Below are 25,965 nucleotides of genomic sequence, written 5' to 3' on the forward strand. Positions count from 1 at the left end.
CCATATTGTTGTAATTACTGTAGCTTTATAATATGTTTTAAAATTAGGAAATGTGAGGCCTCTAGCTTTGTTCTTCTTTCTCTAGATTGTTTTGGCTCTTTGGGGTCCTTTGTGTTTCCATATGAATTTTAGAGTTTTTAAAAATTTCTGTAAAAAAAAAAGTCATTGGAGTTCTGTTAGAAATTACATTGAATTTGTGGATTGCTTTGGGTAGTATGGACATTTTAACAATATTAAGTCTTCCAATTCATGAACATGGGCTCTCTTTCCATTTGTGTTTTCCTTAATTTCTTTAACCAACATTTTATAGTTGTCAGTATATAAGTCTTTCACTTTAGTTTGTTCCTAAGTATTCTATTATTTTTGATGCTTTTGTAAATGGGATTTTTAGTTTACCATGTCTCCTTGCATTTCTATCAGTTTTTGCTTTATACTGAGGCTATAATATCAGACTCACACATTTTAGAATTTTTATATTTTTAGTAAATATAGTATTTTTCCTTTTTTTATACACTTCTATTTCTGTAACAGTGATTTTTGCCTTAAAATCTATTTCTTCTGATAATTGAAACAGCTACCCTAGTTTTATTTGGTCTGGTGTTTGCCTGATAAAAGGTTTTTTTCATCCTTTTTTCCCTCCCAACTTTTTTTCTGGCCTCATATTTTAGGTGTATTACTTGTAAATAGCATATGCCTTGATTTAAAATAAAATCTGTTTTAACAATCGCTGTGTTTTAACTGGTAAATTTAGTACAATTATATTGATGGTGATTATTTTGATATTTAATTCCAACCTATTTTGTGTTTTCAGTGTTTTGCTTTATCCTTTTTTATTCATTCCTGACCTTTTTGGGAGGTATGTGGGATTTACTGGGTTTTGCAATTACATCATATTAATTTTTATTTTATTGATTACCCCTATATCGTACATTTCTGTGTTTTAATGATTACCTTAAATTTTCAGCATGCATGCCTACATTAGTAGAATCTAAATATTAATAACTCTGTCCTCATCCTTGGAACTCCTATGAAGGACCTTAGAACTCTAACTCCAGTTACTCCCTCCCAAATTGGAAGTTAGATGTGTTCACTATTTTAGTTCCATGTTGTTTTTTATACTTCAGATGAGACATTATTTTGATCTTGTAGATTTGGTTCTTTTTAGGTTAATCCACTTTTACTAGTTTCTTGTTCACTGGCTTTGAGTTGCAGCCCTCCCTTGCAGGTGTATTTTTCGCTTCTTGAAGAACATCCTAGGCATTTCTTCACTGAGAGTCTCTTAATGGAAAGCTCAGCTTTTATTTGTTCAAAAATAGTTCTATTTGTAAAAATTCTGGAACTGGAATATCTGGTTTAGGGGGATATAACATTGTAACATAACAAGTATTTCCTCTTAATGTTTTTAGGATCTAACTTTCCTCAGTCTGTGCTAGAAGTCTATAGTCATTTGTAGGTAACTTTTTCTTCTCCTCACTGGCTATTGTAAGCTCTTTTCCTTATTGGTCTTCAGTTTTTCTACTTTGTGTCTCCACAGAGATTATTTTTCTCTCCTGATTTGGATTTGTGCTTTCTGAATCTCAGAATATGTTTTCTATTAATTCTGGAAATTTCTCAGCTGTTATCTTTTCTGGTATCTCTTCTTCTTCTATTTTCTCTACTTCTGTCTTCTGGAACTCTAATTAGTCAAATGTAAGTCCTCATTCTGTCTTTCATATCACTTAATAATTAATTCATATTTTTTATTCAATAAATTAGTGTCCGATGTTCTTCAGAGCCTAATTCTGCTTTTTTTCATTTCTGCCAAACCTCACAGCTTATTTCCCTATTTCATGATTCTGGAGGCTTTCTTGGTAGGAATTCTGTGAGCCTTGGACAGAGGATGTAGCTCTTCAGATAGTATCTGCTTTTATTTCGGCTGAGTTGTTTCAGCCAGACATCCTGCTGTGCCACCAGCACATGACTGCTTTCGCTTTTGTCTTGGGATTTTCTGAAAGATGCAGGGTCTGTATTTGAATCTCAAATATGTAGAGATGAGGCTTGAGATGACATGTTTTCAGGGGAAACTTTTTCTCACTTATTGCCTAGGCTGAGACAGATAGCTTTCCCTCAGGTGGATTGTTTCTGGTCTGCCTTTTCACTGAAGATGGTAACCCTCCAGGGTTGTGCAAGGATCCCAGTTCCCCCCACGAACCTTCTGTTTTAACCACATTGCCACTAAAAACTGTGCCTCTCCATTCAGTAACCAGCAAATACCCTCAAGAAAACCACAGCTTCAACATCAGGTTAGCATGCTGGTTTCTAGCTCCTTCTTTATTTTTGGTCCTTAGGTATATCTCTTATTTTCTCAAGAGATGATCTCAATACAAAGATGTTTGGTATTTTATCTAGAATATCTGTCTAAGTGTGTTGGGAGTTTTATTTTGTTTTGTTTTGTTTTGTGGATAAGTAGTCCACTATATTGCCATAAATAAAAGTCAACAAGATATCTTCAAGTACTGTTTTTACAGTTACAGACAATTATATGAATATTCTTTCTCGTCCAAAAGTTTTCAACTTTGAAAGTTCTCCTTCCTCCATAGAGATGCTAAATATTTACCTAAATTTCTTCTGGTCGAGTTAAATGGCTTGATGTTTTGTATGTTTAATATATAATTAATGTTATAAATAATCTGTTTAATTATATACTTAATCTGAAGATACTTCACCCATTCAGGGGCATTTTAGATAGGAAATAAACAGTGAAAGGGAACTTATATTTAGAGTGTTACATGTTTTATGTTCATGCTCTCATTTTAACCCTTACGACAATTTTATAGAATAGGAATTATCTTGATTTTATGAATGAGTTAACTGAGGCTCAGAGAGGTTAAGTAATTTGCTTGGGGCTTGGGGGTGGTCACATAATTAAACAGAACCAGGACTGAAATCCTTTGATCTTTCTAGTTACTCATGTGGTTTACCATTCAGTCTGAACTTTGTTATTCTGGGCTTTGTATCTGCTTATTCCTTAGATCTGCATTTGACTCATATAGAAATAACCTGAGAGGCCAGGGAAGTGGGAAGAAGGAAGACACACTGCCAGTTGTCAGAGTAAAGGTTTGACTAGTGGCAGATAGAAAGGAGGGGCCACGACCAGACGCTAGACAGGTTCACACAGGTGTGCACACAGAGAGTGCCAGAAACCACAGAGACAATCAAGGCAGCAGATAGTTTGTATCAAATTAAGGAAGGAAATCAATTTTATAGAGTACAACAGTGTGCCAGACACTGAGATGGGTGGAGATGCTTTATTTAGGTTATCTCAGTTAAGCCTTCCCACAGAGCTGGAAATGAGTATTAAGATGTGACAGCAGGCAGTAGCGAGGCCTCAGTCAGGCCCCTGGGGTTCAGATTCCAGTTCTTGAGAAGACTGGTGAGAGAGCTTCACAGCTCTGATCTTTGGTTGTCTAGTCATTTAATTTTTTTTTTCCTGATTATAACATTAAAAAGTATCAATTGAGAAAACTTGAGAAATAAGTCTAAAGAAGGAAATAAAAGCAACCATGATCTACTAAGCAGAGGTAATCACTGTTAATAAGTGTGCAGAGGTTTGTAGAACTGTTTTTCACATACTTGGTATGACTCTGTATATAGTATTTTGTATCCTAACTTCTTTATAAGCAGCATTTCATGGACATTTCCTTATGGCTCTTAATCTTTTTTTTAGGATCATTTTGTGTTCTTTTAAAATTTATTTTTAAAATTTAAAACATTTTTTCTTTCAATTTTATTGAGGTATAATTGATATATAGTGCTGTATAAGTTTAAGGTGTACAGCATAATGGTTTACGTGCATCATGTCATAATCATTAAGTTTAGTACATAGCCATCATCTCATATAGCTACAAAATTAAAGAAACAGAAAAAAATTTTTTTCCTTGTGATAACTGTTAGGGTTTACTCCCTTAACAACTTTCATATATAACATACAAGAGTGTTAATTATATTAATAATGTTGTACATTGCATTACATCCTCAGTACTTCCTTATCTTACAACTGGAAGTTTGTACCTTTTGAATGCTTTCATCGAGGTTCCCCTCCCTAAATATTCTTCCCTCCCTCCGTCCCTCCCTCCTTTCATTCTTATTTTGTACTTTTTAAGAGCATATTCAAATTTCTCTTTAATCCTTCTACTGAATATTTTATTTTAATTTTACATTTAATTTCCAAGAGCTCTAATGTCCTGTGATTGCTCATTTTTTATGTTTTTTTATAACTCCTGTTCTTTTCTCATGGATATAATCTCTTGCCTCTGTGGATATTAAATAGAGTAGTTGCTTTGAAATTTTTTTCTGTGTCTTCACTTGTCTCTGTTTCCTTATACTTATTTTTATTTGTTTTTCTCTATGCCTTTTGTTTTGATGCTTTTTGCAAATAACTAGGCACCTTTGGCCATCATTCCTATTTCAGAGTGAGTCAGTAAAATCTGCCTGTGTGCAGAGCTTGTCAGCTGCTGACCTCTGGAAGTTTTCTTCTCACTGGCGAGCCTAGCACGATAAGGAGGGCTTTCTCTCTCTAGGGTTTTCTATGTACTTTGCCTAGACGGCCCATCCAGACCCTCCTTCATTTCTTCCTAGATTTGGAAGTATGACTTTTCAGAATACTCCCCCCTCCCTGACATTCTTTTTTTACAAAGCACACACTTGTGTGTAATGTACATAGTGCAGATTTGGGGTTCTGTCTCAGTTTAGTTAATGTGTTCAGATATTATGGCATGACAATGGTGCCCCTTCCTTTGTTTGATAACTGCAAGTGTGGTTTGTTGATTTATTTTGCACATTTTTTGTGTGTATTTCATTATGTTTTAGGGGAAGAAAGAGTTTATGATCTGGGTTAATTTGAAATCTTATCCTAGAAGTTTTTCCCTACTTTGTGAATTCTGAATTGTTAGTGTATGGATGTACAATAATTTATGTAGGCAATACTCTATTTTTGGATTTTACTTTGTTCCTCATTTTATGCATTGCACGTATGGCTATTGTGAGCATCCTTTTACATACAATTTTAGCTGAGGTTGTTATTTCCTTAGGATGGAATCCTAAGTGTAATTACTGGATCAAAGGATACAGTCATTAAGGTCCTTAATACTTGTTTCTAAATTACTTTCTAAAGTGCTGTTGGTTTATATTCTCAGCATCAGTAGACATTGTTTATTATAGTTAAAAAAAAGAATAACTTTGCAGGTGAAAAGTAATATCACATAATGTACATTTTAATTTGCATTTGTGTTTTCTTTTTCTCTCTATCTCTCTTTTTGGCCTATTTTTGGCAGTGAGTATGGACAGTATTTAGATTTTTCTTACTGATTTATCCATGCTTGTTTAATGACATCTAATGATTACTAAGCCTTTATCATGTTGCAAATATTTGTATTGCCTTTCTTTTACTTTTGATTGCTTTTTAATGTATTTTTAATTTTTATACGCATAACTAATCTTTTAAAATGGATTAAACCCTTCTAATTTTTGTGCTTTGAAAGGCTTCCTTCATCCCAGCATCAAAGAGTCACCATCCTTCCTTTAGCTCTTTTAGATTTCCTTTTATGAGTTTAACTTTTTAGTCCATTAATGTTTTTGTATAACATGAGGTAAAGAACATGAGTTTTTTCTCTATACAGTTAAACTCATTTTTCTGTTGTTATTATTGTCATCAGATTTCCAAATGATTTGAAAAGTCACCTTTTACATAAAATTTTCAATAACCAGGGTCTTTCTTGGCTTTTAAATTTTATTCTGCTTATCTTTTTAGTCCAGTGCAGCACACTTTAAAAAAAAAAACGATTCTAGCTTTTTAATATGTTTTACTCTCTGGTGATGTTAGTCCTTTAAAATCTCCCAGGACTCCAGTCCTGAGGGAAGTTGGAAGCCGTGAGGTGCCTAAGTCAGGGAACTGCCAAAGGGGAGTTTGTTCTGAACACAGGCCAGAGGGACACCAGGACAAACGTGGAACCTTGGAGCCGCTTTCCTGGAGCTCCTTGAAGTTGCCTTGAGGAGAACCAGCATAGATGTCAGCCTGGGAGAGGGCTCAGTGAGCAGGTTCACTAAGCATAGGTGGGGTGATTGGAGGGGCGTGGGATAAAGTGTAACTAGTAGGACTTTAAAAAATCTAAATTATCAATTGACTATAGAAACCTCTTCAGGCACCACAGCAAGGGAGCTTGGAGGCCTCTTTCTTTTCCATGTGTCTTCTAGCTGCTTCATTATGACTTTCTTTCCTTCTCGGGGAAGGCTGTTAGGGGTTGGGGATAAGGGAGAGAAGAAAAATGAAGTAAGAATGAGAGTAGACTGAAGGCACTTCCATTTGTCTACTTTAAAGTACACCTATAATATCTTTAGAGGCACTTTCAAAGCTTCAGACATTTCAGTCCACATTTCATTGTGGTGATCTTTCTTTCTTTTTTTTAATTATCAAGAATGGTAGATTTATTTTAGAATTTCTGCTTGGCTTAGGGCAAATTTATCAATAGAAAGAGAAGGCACCAGTTACATTTTTATATTCTTAATAGCAAAACTTTATCTCATTCTTGCTCTGTATCCAGAGTCATCTTTGGTTGGAGACTGTGGCTGTGTTCATAGCTGTCACACGATCTTGACCGTGGCTGCAGCCTGTTCTCCCGTTTTCTCTGCTGTGTAACATTTCCCAATTCTTGTGTACAGTGTGGATAAGGCTACAATATTCTGTAAGACTTTACCAAAGGCAGGGGAATAAGTAAAAGGAAGTTAGCATAAAGAGTAGCGTGCAACGGTGTAATTTTTCACATGAGACCTGGTTTTAGTCGTCTTTAGCTTTGCTTTCTCTCTGGCTTCTGGATTGCCTCAAGTTAACAAAAGCCATCTTTTCTCTGCAACTCAGGAGATCCTTCAAGCATGTGTAGACTCGAAGTCAAACCCAAAAGAGAGGACTTCATGATTGATGCTGGGAATGCTGAAAATGGGCATGGCTTGTACCTTCCACAAGAAATCATACCTAACTGTATTCTAATAGCCTCCCTGAGATAGTCATATCTAGCTGTATCCCAATAGGCTAATATTCTGACCAGAGATAAGCATGTGGTGGGTGGGTGGGAATCTGTCATAGATTTTTATAAAATAAATCTATAATTATACTGCTGTGTAATTTTATGGCTTTTAAAATAAGAGGTACAGTGTTTTATAATTTAAAAAACAGTGGGATAGAACCACTAGACCTGGGTTCTTTTCTAATTTGCTAGTAAACAGTCATTTTTTTAGCAAGTCACTCAATCTTTCTATAGTTTTGTTGAAAGAGTTGGATATAATTAGTCTGTAATATTATGATTTTTGGCTATAACTGAATTATGATAATAAAAGTTATACCTGAATTTTTCTTTTGATGATATATTAGTTTGTTTTAATGTATCTGAGATATTAATGAGGAATAAAGGCCTGATTATTGTTCTGATGAGAAAAAATGATCCATTTTATAATGATACACTTTATAGGACAGTCTCTGCACTTATGGTGACAGGTGGGACCTGCTTTTATTTAAAAGGGGCCACAGGGGTGGAGGGGAGCTATAGCTCAGTGGTGGAGGGCATGCTTAGTATGCATGAGGTCTTGTGTTTGATTCCCAGTACCTCCAGCAGAAGGAAAAAAAATAAAGCTACAAAAAAATAAATAAAAGGAGCCATGGGAGCTTACTGTGAGTTTTTTTTTTAATAAAGTAAATTTTCATCTCTTTAGTACATATAAATTTAGATGTTCTTAAAACAATTTAATTGTATGTAGTTCTGTCTGTATCTAGATTCTGTATTTCTAGTTCATTCATATATTTGATATGTTATCTTTAAAATTTTTAAGTTGAAATTAAACAAAAGCACCATGTGTTAAAGTACTTTTAGAGTGAGTTATTTGGTACTCTTAGTTACCATAGACCAATTTTTTCTTTCTACTTAGGTGTAATCTATTTTTTTTTTCCAGAGTGAAAAGCTTTTGTTATATGATACAGTCCAGAGTGAACTAGAGGAGAAGATCAGAAGGCTTGAAGAAGACAGGCACAGCATCGACATTACCTCAGGTGACGGGGTGCTGTGACTGGTGTTTGTGACACCTCGCCTTTAGTTTACTGCCGTCTTGTAATGTCTCGTCCCCTATGCAAGTGTTAATGTAAATGAAGTGCCCTAACTGGGGTGGGGGGGACTGCTGAAGAATTTGCTCTGATTGTGATTGTTGCTTTGTGATTTGAACTCACACTTCAGAAAGACGTAGGAAATGAAAAAGAACAAAATAGAAGTGTGACAGGAACTATAGGCAGAAGAATAGGAAACTACAAGAATAATGAGCTATTGTTATAAGAATAGAATTGGAAGACAGCTATAGTATATGTTCTTTCCTCTAAGTCTGGAAAGATTACCATGTGGAAGAAGGAACTGAAACCTTTTCTGTTTGGTACCACACAGACTAGGACAAATGGATGGACATTACAGGGAGGAAGATTCTTGTCTCAATGAAAAGAAATACTGATTAATTCTTAGATCAGTCCAAAGTGAAACTGGCTTTTTCAGAGGTACCGTGGAAAGGCTTTGTACATTGGATGGAAGATTTACTGGGTTATCCTGTGGTTCTTGCATATGTATTATTTTCCTTGTTATAAATTCTGTTTCTCCAGTATGGAGTAGGCAGAGTGGACAAGCTGAGCTCTAATGCCACTGCTCCATTACTTACTAGTCGGGTAACCACGGGTGACAGTCACTTCAGCTTTTCTTAAATCAGTCTCCTCATGTAATTGAAGTAATGAGAATGTAGAGGTAGCTTTAAGGGTTAGTTGAGACAATTCATATGATGTATATTTAACAATGTACCTGACATATGTTCATCAGTTATGAGTCATTAAGTCCCAAGTTGATTTTTACTCTGATAAAGGCAGAGGAAAATTCATAAATATATAGCTGCTCTTGAAATATATATAGTCATGCATATACAGTATATAAACATAGCCACCAATGAAGTTTTGCTACCATGAAATTATGTAGTCTTTTTACCCTCCTTTAATATCTAGAAATCTGTAATACTTAATTTTTATTTCCTTGCCAGAGCTGTGGAATGATGAGCTTCAGTCAAGAAAAAAGAGGAAGGATCCTTTCAGTCCTGACAAAAAGAAGCCGGTTGTTGTTTCAGATATCCTTTCCCAAATTTTCTGGGGTTTTTTGGGTTGTTTTGTTTTAATGTACATTTTTGAGTTGTGCATATCTTTGTAACTTTTATTAGTATACATTGTCTTTATTTGCATGATCCTGTAATAAGCAAAAGATGATTTATGGAACTGATTGAAGGCAGAAGAATGTAGTAGAGATTAAGAGGGGTAGGGGAGGAGTAGAAATTTAGTCACAATCTCAGTTTTGAAGATTAATATGGCTTTATAGTTCATGAGGGCTTCGATATGAAATAGCTGTTTATTGTATAGTGTGATTGCTAAATTGTCATATGTACTTTTTTTTTTAATAGATTTTATTCTTTTAGAGCAGTTTCAGGTTCACAGCAGAATTGAGCAGAAAATACAGAGTTCGCACAAAGCCCTCCCCACTCTCACATATATATTTTTAACGTTTTTACTGTTTCTCAAATTGGAGTGTCTTTATATTAAATTAATATGTGCATTCAATCTTGGCATTCCCTATGATACTCTCCCTGGACCCCTACCTTCCCCCTCACCCTCAAAATAATGATTAGGTTGGTGGTTTATCTTACTATCAATGTTACCACAGGATTAAGAGAAAATGGTTATAGCATCTGAAATTCTCAAATGTATGTATCCTGGTACTAAGGTTCCTGAAGAATAATTTGAAGTCAGAATTCAGCATGTTGCAGGGTTATGTTCAGAAGTCATTGTTCCATTCTCTGAAAATCAGAAGTTTGGAAATATAATTCTAAATGTGAAATTCCTACAACTAAATTGGCCTTGACTTTTCAACGTCCATATATAGTTTATATGCTGCAAGATCTTGATATTCTTGAAGACTGGACAACAATCAGGAAGGTATGATTAAAGAGTAATGGAATACAAGTATTTTTCATAGTTTCCTTTTTAAGATTCTATAATTTTTCACTAATACATCAAAATATGGTTATTGTTAATATGCTTACTTTGCACAGTCTCTCTAAGGCAGTTAATACAAATACAGATAACAATGGATTATGAGAGAATTTTAAGAGACATGTTAGGTGTTTGACTATTTTTTCCTGCGATAGTGTAATTAATAATTTCTGCAAAAGTACAGAAAATTATTCGGATTGCCCCAAATGATAACAAATTTCCATTTGGTGCTTAGTTCTTAGCCTGGTACTGGCTCACAGAAGGCACTCAGTAAATGTTTGCTGAATGAACGAAAGTGAATAGTTGAACCTTTATTATATATCTTGCATTCTGTTATTAAACATTCAAGACTTAAAGGATTTTCTGTGCTTGTTTGAAAGTGGAGACTTGTCTTCCTATTAAATTTTTCCATCTTCAGAAGCTTCTTAGTTGAGAATTAGAGATTATTTCAGGTATTGATAACACCTTAGGGAGAAATTGTTATTCTTTTTATGTATTCTCTGTGGTCTTAGACATTACCAATTTATTCAAGCAGCTGCAGATTGTATTTCTCTGTGTTTATTATTAAGCTTATCAGTACTGTTGAATATATTAAGTAGATTCCAAAATATACTTTGCCTTTGAACTCAGACATCTTTCTTCTCCCCTTTTTTTTTTTAAATTTTTTATTAAGGCGATGGCTACCCTGGGTCCACACAGGGTGAAAACAGAACGTAAGTCATTTAGTCTGAATTTAGAAATCTCCTCTATGGAGACTTGTTAGGTCATCAGCATACGAAAGAGCTCCCCATCAGTGGTTTCACTTCATCAGTGAACCCTAGAATTAGGAGGAATTCTCTTGGAGTCTTTGCCTCATGTAAAAGTTTCAAGATTTCTGAATGGGATGTATTTCTTCTTTCAGTGTTTCAGCTCCATTACAATTGCTAATAATGTCAGTAATTTAAAAGGTGTTTAATTTTTTTTTATGGGCTCAGCAATTCTATGGGGGTGGTGTTTAGAGTCCATGGATTGCCTTCAGGAAGCCTACGAATCCTCCGGAATCGTGAGCAGCATTTCTTCTGTGCCTCTGTTTTCTAGGAGAGAGATCAGAGTGGTGGCTGTGGAGTTCACCAAGAAAATTTAGGCACCTCTAAGATTTACACATTCTGATATGCCTTAGTAAAATCCATAGCAAATGATACCTTTGCAGTTGTTTGTGGAAGTCTGAAATCACTGCCAAAGTAGTCGTGGGCATTCTTGTCTAGGATAACTTTCTCTATTTCTTCCTCCTTTCACTATATATGAGATTTCCTAATCCTTCTAAAGACAATGAAGCTAGAATTTTTAAAAAACATGTTTTAAATACTAAAAGGAGTCACATTCCAACAGATAAATCTGTTTTCTAAAAGAGATCGATTTCTATTTTATATTTAACCCAAAGATTCTTCTAAACTTTATATGATGTAAGGAAATTAGCAATATTGTACTAAACTACTTCCCTTCGGAATTAACTGAAAGGGTAACAACCTAACTTCTGTATATTCCGAACCCTTTTGAGTCATGGGGCCCTTTAAGAGTATCTCTACACTGTTGAGTGGGTCTCCTGCACCCTGTTATCTTTAGCGTGTGTCCTGTCTGTTTTCTTCGTGGCACTTACCGCAGTCTGTCATTTTATTGATTGTTTACATGTTTATCTGTCTCCTGACAGAACTGTAAGCTCCACAAAGGTCAGAAACATCTTTCTTTTGGTCACAGTGCTCAGAAGATATTTGTCGAATGAATGAATGAGTTAATACTTATTATTATTAACACCTTCTACATACCAGGCACTCTTTGAGGCTCTGGGGATACAATGGTGCAAGAGACGGACCTCCTGGAACTTCCGTGGGGGAAGCAGAATAATATATATGTAAATAAATAATTAACAAGATAATGACCTATTATAGTAATTGCTATGAGAAAAATATAAGTCTGTGATGAAGATTAACTGAGGGCTGGGTAGGGTGGTTGGGGAAGACATTCCTGAGGTGGTGGTGATGTAATAAGGGAGAGGTACCTGTTTTATGGTTTGCTTTTGATGGGGTGCTTCCAGAAAGAACATTTTTTTCTCTGCATGAGGTTATCTGATTAATGCCAAACCATTTCTAGGGTTTAAAAGTGGAAGTTCTACTTGGGACGTTTCCTTTTTAGAATCAAAGGCCTGGTTAACTCTTGGAATATATTATACTCTGCTCCTTTGGAAGTATCAGCTGCAGGGGAGAAAATATGAAAAATACAACTTTCAGTGTAAATATGGTAATTCATATTTTAAATCTTAAGATCGGCACTAGTGATTGGTAATGTACCTGCTTCTCCTTTTTGCCCTTGTTTAGTTAATTGATTTATTCTATATTGTTAAGCTTTATTATTTAGCTATATTATAAACTTAATGAAGTATGTAAAAAAGTAAGAAATTAAATTCTCTTATTTTTATTAGATTTAGGTATTTTTAGTGTTTTTTTCACATATGTGCATGGATTGGTTTTAATACTTAGTGTTCTGCAGTTTTGTTCTTCTGACAATGTCTTATTAATATAACAGTTTTTGAACTGATCCCTTTAGCACCTGTGAAACTGGAAAAACACCTGCACAGTGCTAGATCTGAAGAGGGAAGATTATATTATGATGGTGAATGGTATATACGTGGACAGACAATATGTATTGACAAAAAAGATGAATGTCCTACAAGGTAAAAAGCCTTTATCATTTCATTGCTGCTCAATATTAGTGTTTACTGCATTGTTGTCAGTAAATATTTTCTTCTTCTGCAGTACATTCATAATGCGTTATTAATTGCTTGTGGATTCTTTTTTTTCTCTTGGCATATGATTTGATTAGCATGTTTGCACAGCAATATTAATATTATACACCAGTTACTTATTAAGTTCACAGACACAAGCATTAACACAAATAGAAATGTTGGAATTACTTAGCCAGGTAAGAGATCCCGTTTGTTCCTTCTTATCATAGATGACTTTGTTACGATTCTATGATTATGACCTTTAAACCAGACTGTTACGTACTTGACAGTGTGCTTCCACAGTGTGGCTCTATTAATCCTTAGCTTTTTTGGTATACTACATTATTTTGGGTAAAAAAAATTATATTAATTAGAGTGGGAAAGGAATGGAAAATTATGAAAACTTAGAGTAGTGGTAATTAAAGTATAACATGAAAACTGAGGGTTGTCTTTTAAACAACTCAATCTAGGCTTAAATAAAATGTATGTAATTATTTATGGGGCCTTCTAAGTTTTATCTGCTATGTCTTTTGGAAAATATTAATACCCTTCACTGCTTTAATTCCTTCCATAGTTTAGGATTTAATTCTCAGAGTAGTAATCTATAGTAAGAAAATAATCTTTTTCTAGGTGTCAGTAATAAATAAAGTGTTTGCATTTAGTATAGAATATTCATTTTCCAAATACAGTGGTATTAATTGGATTGTAATTTTATCTTTAAGTTTATAGGATACCAGTAGCACTGTGTATAGAACTTTTCTCTTAGCTCAGTGAATTAGTTACTAGGTTATATATGATACCCCTGGATTCTTTGCTTTATCTTCCTGCTTTTGAGACATTTTACTAGTGACTACTTAGTATAAATGTGGAGATGAAATAGAATAAAAGAGGATTAAACACAAATCTATTTTTAGAAAGATTTCTATGTAAAGATTAGAGGGGTCAAAAAAAAACAAACAAAAACCCAACCCAAACATACAAGTACCACACGTGCTTGACACTGCGAATTAGGATTGGTATTTGAAAGATTTCCTACAGCCAAGGCTGATAGGAGTTGGATGTGTAATACTATGTATGGAGTGGTTTTAGCTCCACTCTCTTCTTTTGGAGTTGGGGTCAGAATGGAGTTAGTGTCAATGTTCTTTTAGTCAATTTTACTAACTCTATTAGTAAGACAAGAAGGGAGTTTTTTAAGTGTTGCTGAATGTGATATTTTTGACAGCATGCCCTGCTGATAGTCAGCATTCTTGTAGATGTCAGTTAACATACCTGAATCTACTGTTGTAGTCCAGCTATTGTGATTTTATAGCTAGTGCTCTAAAATGAGTGGAGGAGGCATGTTGTAATTCATTCATTCATTTTTTTTCCTTTTTAGTGCCATAATTACAACAATTAACCATGATGAAGTTTGGTTTAAGAGGCCTGATGGAAGCAAATCTAAGCTTTACATTTCACAGCTACAGAAAGGAAAATATTCAATTAAACATTCGTAATCATGATTTAAGTGTTATCTAAATCTACCTTATTAGTGTTACCAAGTATAATGTGCCATGGGAATAAAAAAACATATTCAGTAACTTAATATTCTCATCAAATCTTGAGAGACTGTGTATTTGTAGGTAGTACTCTAAGTAGACCTCATGTTGATATGTTATTAAAAGAGACAGTAATAAACGTTTAATCATAATCATTACATTTATTTGCCTTTTAGGTCTAATGACCAATAGGTATATATGGTAAGGGTTTCTTACTAAACTTTGTTCTTTGGTTTTTATGTAAATCTGTCTTCTCTTTAGTGAACTATGTTGCTAAATGGCTACATTTATCTGCAGTTTTCTTGATTTTCAGTATCTGTCATTGATCATGCATTTGTAAATAAGCCTGATAAAATGTTTCCTGTAAATGGTTTATATTAGTACATAAGTGTTAAATCAGAATTGAACTTTCAGCATATATACGTGAGTATATATAGGTGGCATCGTCAGCTTGTTTAGAACTGATGGCCTTACTTTACAATCTTGTTTTACCCAAAAATCAAGCTATTGCGTTTGAAAGCTAAAAGGAGCACTTTTGTAGGCTAGCAGCTTTCCTTCTCCTCTCCTTGATTGTATGGTGGTGACCTATTTTTACAAATTACACTTCATGTTGATTAGTAAAACTCGTGTCAAGAAATAACATGCTTCTACCCATGTTTCTTGTGAACCTTTAGAAGGCAGGTATTCATGCCTGGTGTTTATGATGCAGGATATAAGTGGTGAACCGTAACTGACAGTATTGTGGTGCTTGCTGTATATGTCTGATCTTTTGAAACAGATTTTTAGTAAGCATTTTCCAGAGGTAAAACTAGATTCTTATCCTAATTTTATTCCTAGGGCAAAATAGACAGGGATGATCCCCTTGAATCTGTTCCCAAATTAATATTTTTATCTTTGGTGTTTCTACACTTTAAGGCCACTTGGTGCAATTTAGAAAGTATTGGCCTCTCTTCCCCTAGTCACATTCAAAATTAACTTCTAAAACCTCAGGAACAGTACAAAGACTCAAAGCCCTCAATATGGCAGCGCAGTTGGCTGTGGAATATATTAGGGTACAACCAAATCAGGTATTCCTGGTGGTCTTGTGCACTTTAATTTCTGTTATATTGAGACAAGGATGAGGAAGAGATCTACTTTTTAACACTTAGGGCAGTAATATCTGCATTATTCCGTTTGTTTTCTTACTATTTTGCCTCTGCAAACATCTTTCTGTACAGATCACTACTTCACAGTTGCCAAATGTTAAAATATTTGACTTCTGAAATTTGTTATCAAAGTTGCATACTTTGTTCTGTTTCTAATTAACCTTAGCAAATGTACATAGTGTCATAATCCAATAGTATTTGACAGTACTTAATGTATACAATGTTTCATAAGCATTTTTAATCAGATTTGTATTTTTAAATTTAGTATATAATAAAAAGATGTGGTTGAGTGTCATTTGTAGTGTCTTGAATTATTGTACATAAGTTCTTTTATTATTTATAACTTGTCTACTTCTAAGAAGGATTTGAGCCAACTTGCATTGGCATGGAATGTTGGAGTGTTGAACAAATGTTTCTGCTTCCCTGTACCACAGTTCACCCTCTCTTGGGGTGTATTTAGATATTTAAGATATCTAAGTTACACTTAATTTAAAATATGCATATATGTTATCTTAATAAAAATATACTGTATAAGTTCTGAAATTCTAAATAGAAAGTCTTTATCTTAAAAACTATGGTTTAGTACATTTACTTTTAAAACCTCAATATTTATATCGTAGGTAACTATTCCATAATACGGATACTGATTCAGGTAAGCTTATACTTGTCTTTGATTAAAATACTATAAAATACATTTCATTATTGGCAGTTTGCCATTAGACTTCTGGCCGGAAGGTTTGGTTTAGGGGAATTGTTAGGACCTGCAGCATGCGATATAGCAGCTGCTGCTGTTATGTCTATGGTCAGCCTCTGTCTTGGGGTCAGTGTGTGGGCCTTTCCGTCACAGCTCCCAGTAGCTCCTGTTTAGTCTATCCCTTCTCACCATTTCCCTTTAAAAGAATTTAATCATCACGAATCCAATTCATCACTAATAATTATTAACAAACACTAATGTGCAGTCCTCATTCTGTCCCTTTTCCTCACTGGACACTGAGGACTTTTCATTGCAACCTTCCTCTGTAAAAGTTGTCTCGATATATGTGTTACTCAGAACTCAAACACCACTGACAGAATCATGTACAATCTTAAATAATTGATAATTATTTAAAAAGTACAGGGACGTCTGTTATTTCTTTGTTTTTGTGCAGTTTTTTTTTTTTAAGAAATCTTATTTATTTATTATGTTTGGGAGGAGGAGGGGGAGGTAATTTGGTTTATTTTATTTATTTTAATGGGGGTATTGTGGACTGAACCCAGGACCTTGTGCATGCTAAGCATGTGCTCTGCCGCTGAGCTATACCTCCCCCGGCCCCCCACCCCTCCGTTGTGTGTTATTTCTGATTTTGTTTCTGGATTCAATAAGTCCAGTACACTAAAACTGAACTAGAATGAATTTATAAGATAAGGAAAATGCATGTAGGATGAATGAATATACCAGTTAGGATTTATGTATCTCTTGCCAAGTTGGAATATAAACTATTTTAATTGCTAAAGATAAGGAAATCGAAAATATTTTTAAAAGGACATGAACGCTCAGAATGGGGTTAGGGAATAAGCATGTTCCTTGCATTGTCCTAATGGATGCACTACAGGAAATGGGCCTGCTGTGTCAGGTGACATTAACTGGGACAACTTCCCTCATTGATCATTGTGGCCCAGAGTCTTGCCCTTAACATCAGGCCCAGAAACTTACACTTTATCCACATGCCTTGTTATGGGCTGAACTGTACCCTCTCCTCCTCCCAAATTTATATGTTAAAGCCATCACTCCCATTACCTCAGAATGTATTTGGAGGTAGGCCCTTTAAAGAAATGATGAAGTTAAAATGAGTGTTGGGGTGGGCCCTACTCCAGTCTGACTGATGTTCTCATGATAGGAGGAAACTTGGACCCAGAAATTTGGACAGCAGACACGTGCGCACAGGAAAGACCATGCAAAGACACTGGGACGGCTACGATCTGCAGGCCAAGGAGAGAGGCTTCAGAAGAAACTCAACCTGCCAACTCCTCGATCCAGGACTTCTGGCCTCCAGAACCATAAGAAAATTAATTTCTCCTGTTGAAGCCATCCAGTCTGTAATAGTTTGTTATGGCGGCCCTAGCAAACTGATAACATGCCCCATGTTGACAGCTCTGGGAAAGTTAGACCGACCAACTCACAATGGATTGAAGTGACAGCCAAGTGTCAGTTTAATTGTTTACTTGGGAAGTATAACTGAGAAGGAGACCTGACTCCTCAAGTCAACTGGTAAACATATTCTTTCCTTCTAGGAAAATCTGTGAAAGCAAACTTGGAATCAGAAAATTTCTTTGTTTAGTTGAAACCTCAGGTAGTCACCAGCCCTCTCGTGAGGTAGCCCCTTCCTGGTATTGTGCTGGATACAGGTAGATAGGCCTGTGGAGGACAACATGGAAAGCTGGAGACATGAGAGATGGACAGGTGGTTCTTGACATTTAACTTCCTGCTTCCAGCTGACCCACATCCACCTGCACCCCAGTCTTCCTCATGTTACATGGGCCTTCTAATAAAGACCCCCTTTTCTAATTTTTTTTTTTGGAGCTGGTTTCTGACTCTTACAACATTTATCACAAACACTAGGGCTTCAAATTCTATTGATTTCCATCTTAAAAATCATAATAAACTTTTATGATTTCACCACCAATTCAAGGAATAAAAAGGTATCGGGAGAATTGCACATGTTCGTGTGAGAAAGAGAAAAGCAGTCCCTGGCCACTGGGAACGGCCTGGCCCTTAGTGCTGCGCCCTGGTGTTCTGCTGAACGTAAACAACCTCGCAGACACCAGCATCGCACAAGGCCACTCTGTGTCCGTGATGAAAGGAGACAAAAAATCAAGACCCTGTTCCCCCTTGTAACCTTGTCTAAGTATAGACAAAACCAGGGTCAGCCTGCCAACCACAAAATCCAACCCCCACCCCCATCCCCATCCTGGCTAATATGAACGGCTGCTGCTTCTGCTTTATCAATGCCAGCTTTGGCCTTATTTCATTCCTACTGCTTTATAAGTAAGATTTATTGAGATGCCCAACCATGGAAGTGCCCCAGCTTCCTGACAGTATCCTATCCAGAGCAAAGCCCCACGTCTGTGAACCCAACCTCAAATCTCCTATTACAAGCCCAAATCCAATAAGTCCTTTCTTACACCTTCAGTCTCAGACACCCACAGCTCCCTGTGGCGTGTGTGCTCCCTCACTGCAGTGAGCAGAAAACCCAACATGTTCACTACTGCTGTGTTCCTGGTGACCTTTGGCTGCAGGGCACTGACCCATGGAAACTTTAAAACTGTTTTGCTTGATAAATTGGGAGTTTGGGATTTGCAGATACTAGCTACTATATATAAAACAGATAGATGACAACTTTATACTGTATAGCATGTGGAACTATATTCAGTATCTTGTAGTAGCCTATAATAAGAATATGAAAATGAATATATGTATGTGTATGTATGACTGAAGCATTATGCTGTACACCAGAAATTGACACAACATCGTAAACTGACTATACTTCAATAAAAAAACAAAAAACTGTTTTGCTTGAAGACTTTCTCATTAGATTTAGCCAAAAGATACTTAGGTATATTCTGACAGTGTTCTGGGAGCTCCCAGTGTATGATTATAGTTACAACGACTGATAAACACTGTAGGCGTTTTCAGTTACATTGTAGAAGAATCATAAAAGACAAGGCACGACGAAAGGCATTTCATGGAAGACACTTGTACTGCCATCTAAGTTAGATAGCACAAACCAGAAAATAATGTTAGTATTTTAACTGCATTCACCAGGGGACTGTCTCCTGGAAATGTAAAAGCTGTACTACAATTGTATTTTGATTAAAACCTGAAGGTGGCAGTAAATTCCTACAAGACGGAGGTGCTTAGTTTGGAATTTGTATTTTTTCTTCTAATTATTCAAAATCATATAGTGAGACTGCAGTTGTATTTAATTCTATTGCAGACTAATTAAGGGATATTCAGGAAGAAGAGAAAGTTCTAAACAAGCATTATATTGTTATTACTGTTTACTGACTGAAAAGAATTTGCCATGTAAAAAGGCTTAGGAACATTGCAAGGGATTATATGCTTTAGAGTTCCTATAGAAACAAAGTGTGAAACTAAACAAAAGGAGACAGAACTTTTCATACAGATCAAGGTGCTCTGAAGGGATGTGGTAGTAAACAGTTTGATTTGTCTATTAATTTAATAACCCTGTTGTAGGCTTTTGTCCCCTACTTCCGCAATTTTATCCTCAACATTCTTGAAACAGCTTTGTATGCTTGTGTTTTACCCAATGACCTACTTATAATCAATAGAACCTCTAGACTATTTTTAATCAAGAATGGCCTGATAATTTAATAAAGAAAATTTACAAATAGCAAATTAGTAAGTATTAACTCATATTGAAAAATGAATTACTTCACTGATCTTTTATATAAAGATCCAGAACTAGATTGTTTCATATTTCTTTCTCCTAGGGAATAAACATTGTCATTGGTACATTGAGTTTTACCCAAAGTTAGAGTGGGAAGCATAGGATTTCTATGATCTTTCTAGATTAACGTTAAAATAAACAGGTACTGTGTGTATTAGTGTGTAAATACACAAAATAAACAAGTTAATTTTTTTGAGTAAGATAAATGATAATGACATTTTAAATATCTTCAAATACCATGCTGACACAGGAATAATGATCAGTTTAGAAATTATTAATATGGAAGATCTGAACTTTAAGGTATTATTTAATCTAATTTTATTAACTATTTTAAACTATTCAACTATTTTTAAGGTTGTAGTATAGAAATAAATGACTTTATTAATCACAGTGAATGTAACTTTAATTTTCATACTCCCATAGAATTTATTTTTATTATTTTTTATGGGCATTGTGCCCAGTCAAATTTTTACATGAAGAATGAAAGAGGTTAGTCATGGGTTTATTTTTGACCAGGGAAAACTGTAAAGTTAGAAGCACAGACATCTGACATATTTATTCCTGAAATATTGATAACTGTTCATAATACAAAATTTCCAAAATATCATTTTTAACATAACAATTATTCTCAGTAATTACAAACAAATAGTCCATGTCATTTTCAAATAGTGTTTAGATTTGTTTTTAATATTTGAAAACTCATAATAAAAAAGTCTTAGCTGTAGATTCCATATGAATTAGAGCTACTTTAGCTTATGTGCTTGAATTCCGTCTTGTCAGTTGGAGAACATAATAGTAAATATAACTATAACTCCTTATATGTGATCACCAGCTTAAAATGGGGTTGTATACTAATAAAGCCAACATTACTAATTATTTGTAATTATTGACTATAGTGGTGGTTAATAATGGTTGCCAGCAGAGGGCGCTTTGAGGTTTCTCTGTTAGAATTCCAAGACATTGGCAGCCCGAGTCTAGACTATTTGTCTTCAAACTGTTTTCCTAAGAGTAAAGACATTTCTAACATCTCTTTATTCCCAATGATTCCCTGTCTCAATTTACAAACTCCAAGACTGTCTGGCAAGGGATAAGAAGGCCATCTGAAAAACCAGCTGCAGTTCCCAGCTGAAAGCACAAACAGGTGTGTAAGTGATGGTCCTGTGTGCTGAGATCTGAGGGAAGAGGGAAACTGCCTGGATTTTTTCGCCCAGCCCCTTTCAAACTTCATGATCGCTGTCAGCAGTTTTCCCTCAGAGAGCTGTATGGAGCCCAGAGATTATAGCATGTGGTTTACATATATTGTAATAGTGAGACATATGAATGTTTTGTTTTCCCAGTGCATATGAAAGTTATGTTTACACATACTATAGTCTATTAAGTGTGCAGTAGCACTATGTCTAAAAGAACAATGCACCTACATTAATTAAAAAGTAATGCTGTTGGAAAAATGGTGCCAATAGACTTTCTTGAGGGAGGGTTGCCACAAACCTTTAATTTTTAAAAAGCCCAGTATCTGCCAAGTGCAATAAAATGAACCTGTATGCCAGTGAACCCTGCCTGAGGAATCTACAAGAGAATGCGCTTCAGACAACCAGAATGACAGGAGAGACATCAAAATAAAGGACTTAAATATATGGTTGTCTGTATAAGTAAGACTGAAGGATATGAGTTGTGGTGTGTTATTTTAGAAATAATATACACTTCAACATGAATGTTGGTTGATATTTTTGTTTACATTAAAGAGTAAGACAAACGTGAAACAATGAAGATGTGTATCAGAAGTTCACTTATATGTGAATGAAGCAAGTGACCTGTTTGATGAATTGGTAATTGTTTTCAAATATTTCCTCATTTTGGGGGTGCTATTCAAAATGTAATGGCTATAAAGCCAATAAACTTAAATTTAATCTGCATTATTAACTTTTCTTCTTTCATGTTCTTAAGTCTAGACAATCATACAAACCAATGAATCAAGCCCTAATTTGGAGCATTTCCCAATTTCAGTGATGTGAGTACTCCCACCATGGCAGATTTCAGGCTACCAAGGTGATGTCACTGAAGGTGGGGTTGAGACAAGTTGAGCAGCCGGTCACCATGATATAGTAATACAGTGTTTCCACCATGCAGGTATAATCGATGTAAATAACCTTAAAAGCATAGCTAGTAGTCACATGTAGTAAAATAATTAATAGACAATGAGTTTTTAGTATTTCCTACCTTTGCTTTTAATATGATTTAATTGTAAGTTAATTTAATTTTACTAGTGAATGTGTTCAACAACCAGCTTGCAGAGTTCCTGAAAATTTAGCAGCTAGCTCTCCTGAGCTGATTAGAGTTGGCTCCAGTCTATCACTGGACAAGAGGGAGAGAGTATAGGTAGTATGTAACAGTCTGACAAAGTAATGAGCCACTATTTAAGAATCGGAAGAGAAGGAGGTGCCAAGATGGTGGAGTAGAGACTCACAGCTCACCCTCTCCCACAAATACACCAAGAATTACATCCACAAACCCACTGAATCACACAGAATGTTACCGGGAAAAGGGAAATAAGATTTACCTTGGTTCTTAGTCACCTCCAAAAAAAGAATTTTTGATGGGAGACAAAAAGTGTGATATAAGCAAGATTTTTATTAGTGAAGTAAAAAAACATATGTGAAAGATAGTACACTCCAGAGAATTGGGAGCGGGCCAATCCAAGAGAGGAAGAATGGCGCTGTTCCCTTGGTTTTCCTGTTTTTATATCCTGGTTTTGTGATTGGTTGATTGATTGACTGATTGACAACTCAGGTTCCCTGCGCTCTGGTTGATTGATAGCTCAGGTTCCTTATGCTCTAGTTAATTGACAGCTCAGGTTCCTTGTGTTCTGGATTGTTCCTTTCCCCTCCCTCTCTCCCTGCCCAGTGCTCATTTCTCTTTAAACTGCCTAACAAGAACACCTACTGACCTCTGGCAGAGTGTCTTGCTTCGAAATACAGAAGGATTCTCACAAAATCTGGTAAGAGGGAAAAAACAAAGAAAAAAGAAAAACTAGGTGAGGACCGGTCCTGCAGGGAGGGAGCGGCATAGGAAGAAAGGCACCCTCAGGCTGGGACGCCCCCTCTCCAGCCGGGAGGTCAGTGGGGACAGAAGTGGAGCTTCCAAGGCTCAGAGGAGAAAGTGGCAGCACTTGGTAGGCGGAACTAAGATAAACTGACACAGAGGGTCCCTACCATCCCCAGTCCTAGAGCGAGCCGGCAAGGCCGAGCTGGGACTGACTCCTGGAGGTCGGTGAGGAGCCCAGGCAGAGGTCTGGGGCCCTCTGCACAAAGGCAGCCTCAGGGGACTGGAGGGCGGTGTGAGCTCTGGCTGGGGGTGTGTGCAGAACAGAATACCTGGGACCCCCATAGAAAAGCACCATTGCTGGTGGGCGTTGGGAGGAGGGGCGCAACGCAGCTGCGCCATAGCCTCTTTCCCCGCTCGGCTCCATTGTTGGTGTATCCTCGCGAGAAGAGAGGTGGGGCTCTTCATAGCCATTGCGGCTGCGCAGAGGTGGGGCTGAAGGCTGAATCCATACCCTGCAGCCCTGCAACTTCACGGGACTGAGATTTGTTTATAGGTCCAGGCGGAGAGGGCGGATTTGCTCTCTCTGGACCCTTTGTAGACACGTTCCTCTGGGACAAACTGTCAGTGAGCGAGTGAGTGGAGTTCTGGCGCACAGTGAGGTGAGTACAGGTTTTTACTACAGGTCGGCAGACGGTTTGCAGAGGCAGGGCTGGGGTCTGACCCTCTGGTGCACCACAGATTCAGGTGTGTGACTGCCTGCTTGCTTCGGCAGTCCCTAGCGCCTGACATTGGTGGATCTTTGCTGGTGGTTCCTGGGCCCAGAACCTGGAGGACACCAGAGTGTATGGCTGATGTTCCTGCAGCTAAGACGGGGACAAAGGCAGCGTCAACAAAGAGTACTTTGTAAGCCCGCATAGCGAGTGACAGACAACACCACAGAGGGCACTTCCCAGTGGACATCTCCTGTGGAGGTACACTCAGTGACAATTCTTCCCAGCTGAAGCGCTCCAACCCTGCCTACCACACACCATGGCTCAGAAACGGGCCTATTTTTTTTTTTTTAAATTGAAGTATAGTCAATTTACAGTGTGTCAAATTCTGGTGTACAACACAATGCTTCAGTCATATAGGAACATACATATATTCATTTTCATATTCTTTTTCACCATAAGTTACTACAAGATATTGAATATAGTTCCCTGTGCTATAAAGTATAAATTTGTTGTTTATCTGTTTTATATATATTAGTTAGTATCTGCAAATCTCAAACTCCCAATATATCCCTTCCTGCTCACTTCCCACCCTCCCCATAACCGAAAGTTTGTTTTCTATGTCTGTGACTCTGTCTCTGTTTTGTAAATAAGTCTTTTTTTTTTTTTTAAAGAATCCTGCATATAAGTGATATTATATGGTATTTTTCTATGTCTTTCTAGCTTACTTAGAGTGACATTCTCTAGGTCCATCTATGTTGCTGCAAATGGCATTATTTTATTACTTTTTTATGGCTGAGTAGTATTCTGTCATATAAATATATGACAGCTTCTTTATTAACAGTCATCTGTTGATGGACATTTAGGTTGTTTCTATGTCTTGGCTTTTATAAATAGTGCTGCTATGAACATTGGGGTGCATGTGTCTTTTTGAATTAAGGTTCCCTCTGGATATATGCCCAGGAGTGGGTTTGCTGGGCCATATGGTAAGTCTATTTTTAGTCTCCATCCTGTATTCCCAGAAACAGGTCTAGAAGCCTCTATTCTAGCAACAGGGGAGCAGACCCAGCCCCTGTCAAGGCTGCAACAATCACAGAACAAAAAAAGAGGCCCCACTCAATAACAGCCATCAGCGCAGACCCTGATCATGACAGCACCAACCACACTCCCAATCAAAGGGATAAAAGCCGACACAAGTAAGGAAGACATGGCAATGACCCATAGTCAGAACAGCTTTTGCAGCAAAACTATTAGACACACACAGTCAACACAGGAATGTAGATTTTATATAAAAACAAACAAACAAAAACAGCCCTTCAAGACCACAGTAAATAACTGATACTCCTAAACCCACAGAGCCAGAGAAATATAAATAAAATGAAGAAGCAGAGGAACCACTCTCAATTAAAAAAACAAGAGAAGTCCCCTGAAAGAAAGAACGATGAGATAGACCTCGACAGTCTACTACATCATGACTTCAAAAAGGGGATGATAAAAGCGCTGAAGGAAATAAGACTATGAGCAGAGATAGGGAACACTATAAAAAGGAAATAGAAACTATAAAGAGGAGCCAATTAAAAATAGAAAACTTAATGGCTGAGATATGAGCTGAACCAAAGGCAGTCAAAGCAGACCAGATAATGCAGAGGAACTAATAAGTGCCTTAGAAGACAGGATAACAGAAGTCATCCAATCGGAACAACAGACAGAAAAGCAAGTAAAAACCAATGAAAGCAACATAAGGGACCTATGGGATAATATAAAGCATGCCAACCTATGTGTAATAGGGGACCCAGAAGGAGAAGAAAGAGAAAAGGGGATTCAAAAAGTATTTGAAGAAATCGTGACTGAAAACTTTCCAAAGCTAAAGAAGGAGTCAGATATCCAAGTACAGGAAGCACAGATGGTCCCAAACAGACCTACACCAAGACAAATTATAATATGTCCAAAGTTAAAGATAAAGAAATGATTCTAAAGGCAGCAAGAGTAAAACAAAGAGTTCATTACAAGGGAACCCCCATAAGGCTTTCAGCTGATTTCTCTACACAAACACGGCTGGCCAGAAGGGAGTGGCAAGATACATTCAAAGTCCTGAATGAGAAAAGGCTGCAACCTAGGATACTCTATCTGGCAAGACTATCTTTTAGAGTAGGAGAGAGAGTTTCACAGACAAGCAAAAACTAAGAATTCAGCAATACTAAACCTATCCTAAAAGAAATATTGAAAAGTCTACTCTA

At 36.4% G+C, this 25,965-nt stretch overlaps 1 protein-coding gene across 8 annotated transcripts in view; it reads left to right on the plus strand.

Annotated features, from left to right (window-relative positions):
• BRMS1L (BRMS1 like transcriptional repressor) overlaps window positions 1–18,079 on the plus strand; it is a 32,078-nt gene extending 13,999 nt beyond the window's left edge. For 4 of the 8 annotated variants that reach the window (XM_032481890.1, XM_032481895.1, XM_032481894.1 and 1 more), the window contains 7 exons: window positions 7,978–8,074; window positions 9,091–9,174; window positions 9,969–10,033; window positions 10,764–10,803; window positions 12,218–12,364; window positions 12,671–12,797; window positions 14,224–15,823. In XM_032481890.1, the coding sequence (XP_032337781.1) occupies window positions 7,978–8,074; window positions 9,091–9,174; window positions 9,969–10,033; window positions 10,764–10,803; window positions 12,218–12,364; window positions 12,671–12,797; window positions 14,224–14,341 (678 nt within the window). In that variant the 3' untranslated portion in view covers window positions 14,342–15,823. Of the gene's footprint in view, window positions 1–7,977; window positions 8,075–9,090; window positions 9,175–9,968; window positions 10,034–10,763; window positions 10,804–12,217; window positions 12,365–12,670; window positions 12,798–14,223; window positions 15,824–16,148; window positions 16,181–17,405 lie in introns of those variants that run through there. The other 4 variants (XM_032481896.1, XM_032481893.1, XM_032481892.1 and 1 more) reach the window with 3 other exon arrangements.
• The last annotated feature ends 7,886 nt before the right edge of the window (window positions 18,080–25,965 follow it).

The sequence above is a fragment of the Camelus ferus genome, chromosome 6 (genome assembly GCF_009834535.1).
Source record: "Camelus ferus isolate YT-003-E chromosome 6, BCGSAC_Cfer_1.0, whole genome shotgun sequence".
Classification (NCBI taxonomy): domain Eukaryota; kingdom Metazoa; phylum Chordata; class Mammalia; order Artiodactyla; family Camelidae; genus Camelus; species Camelus ferus.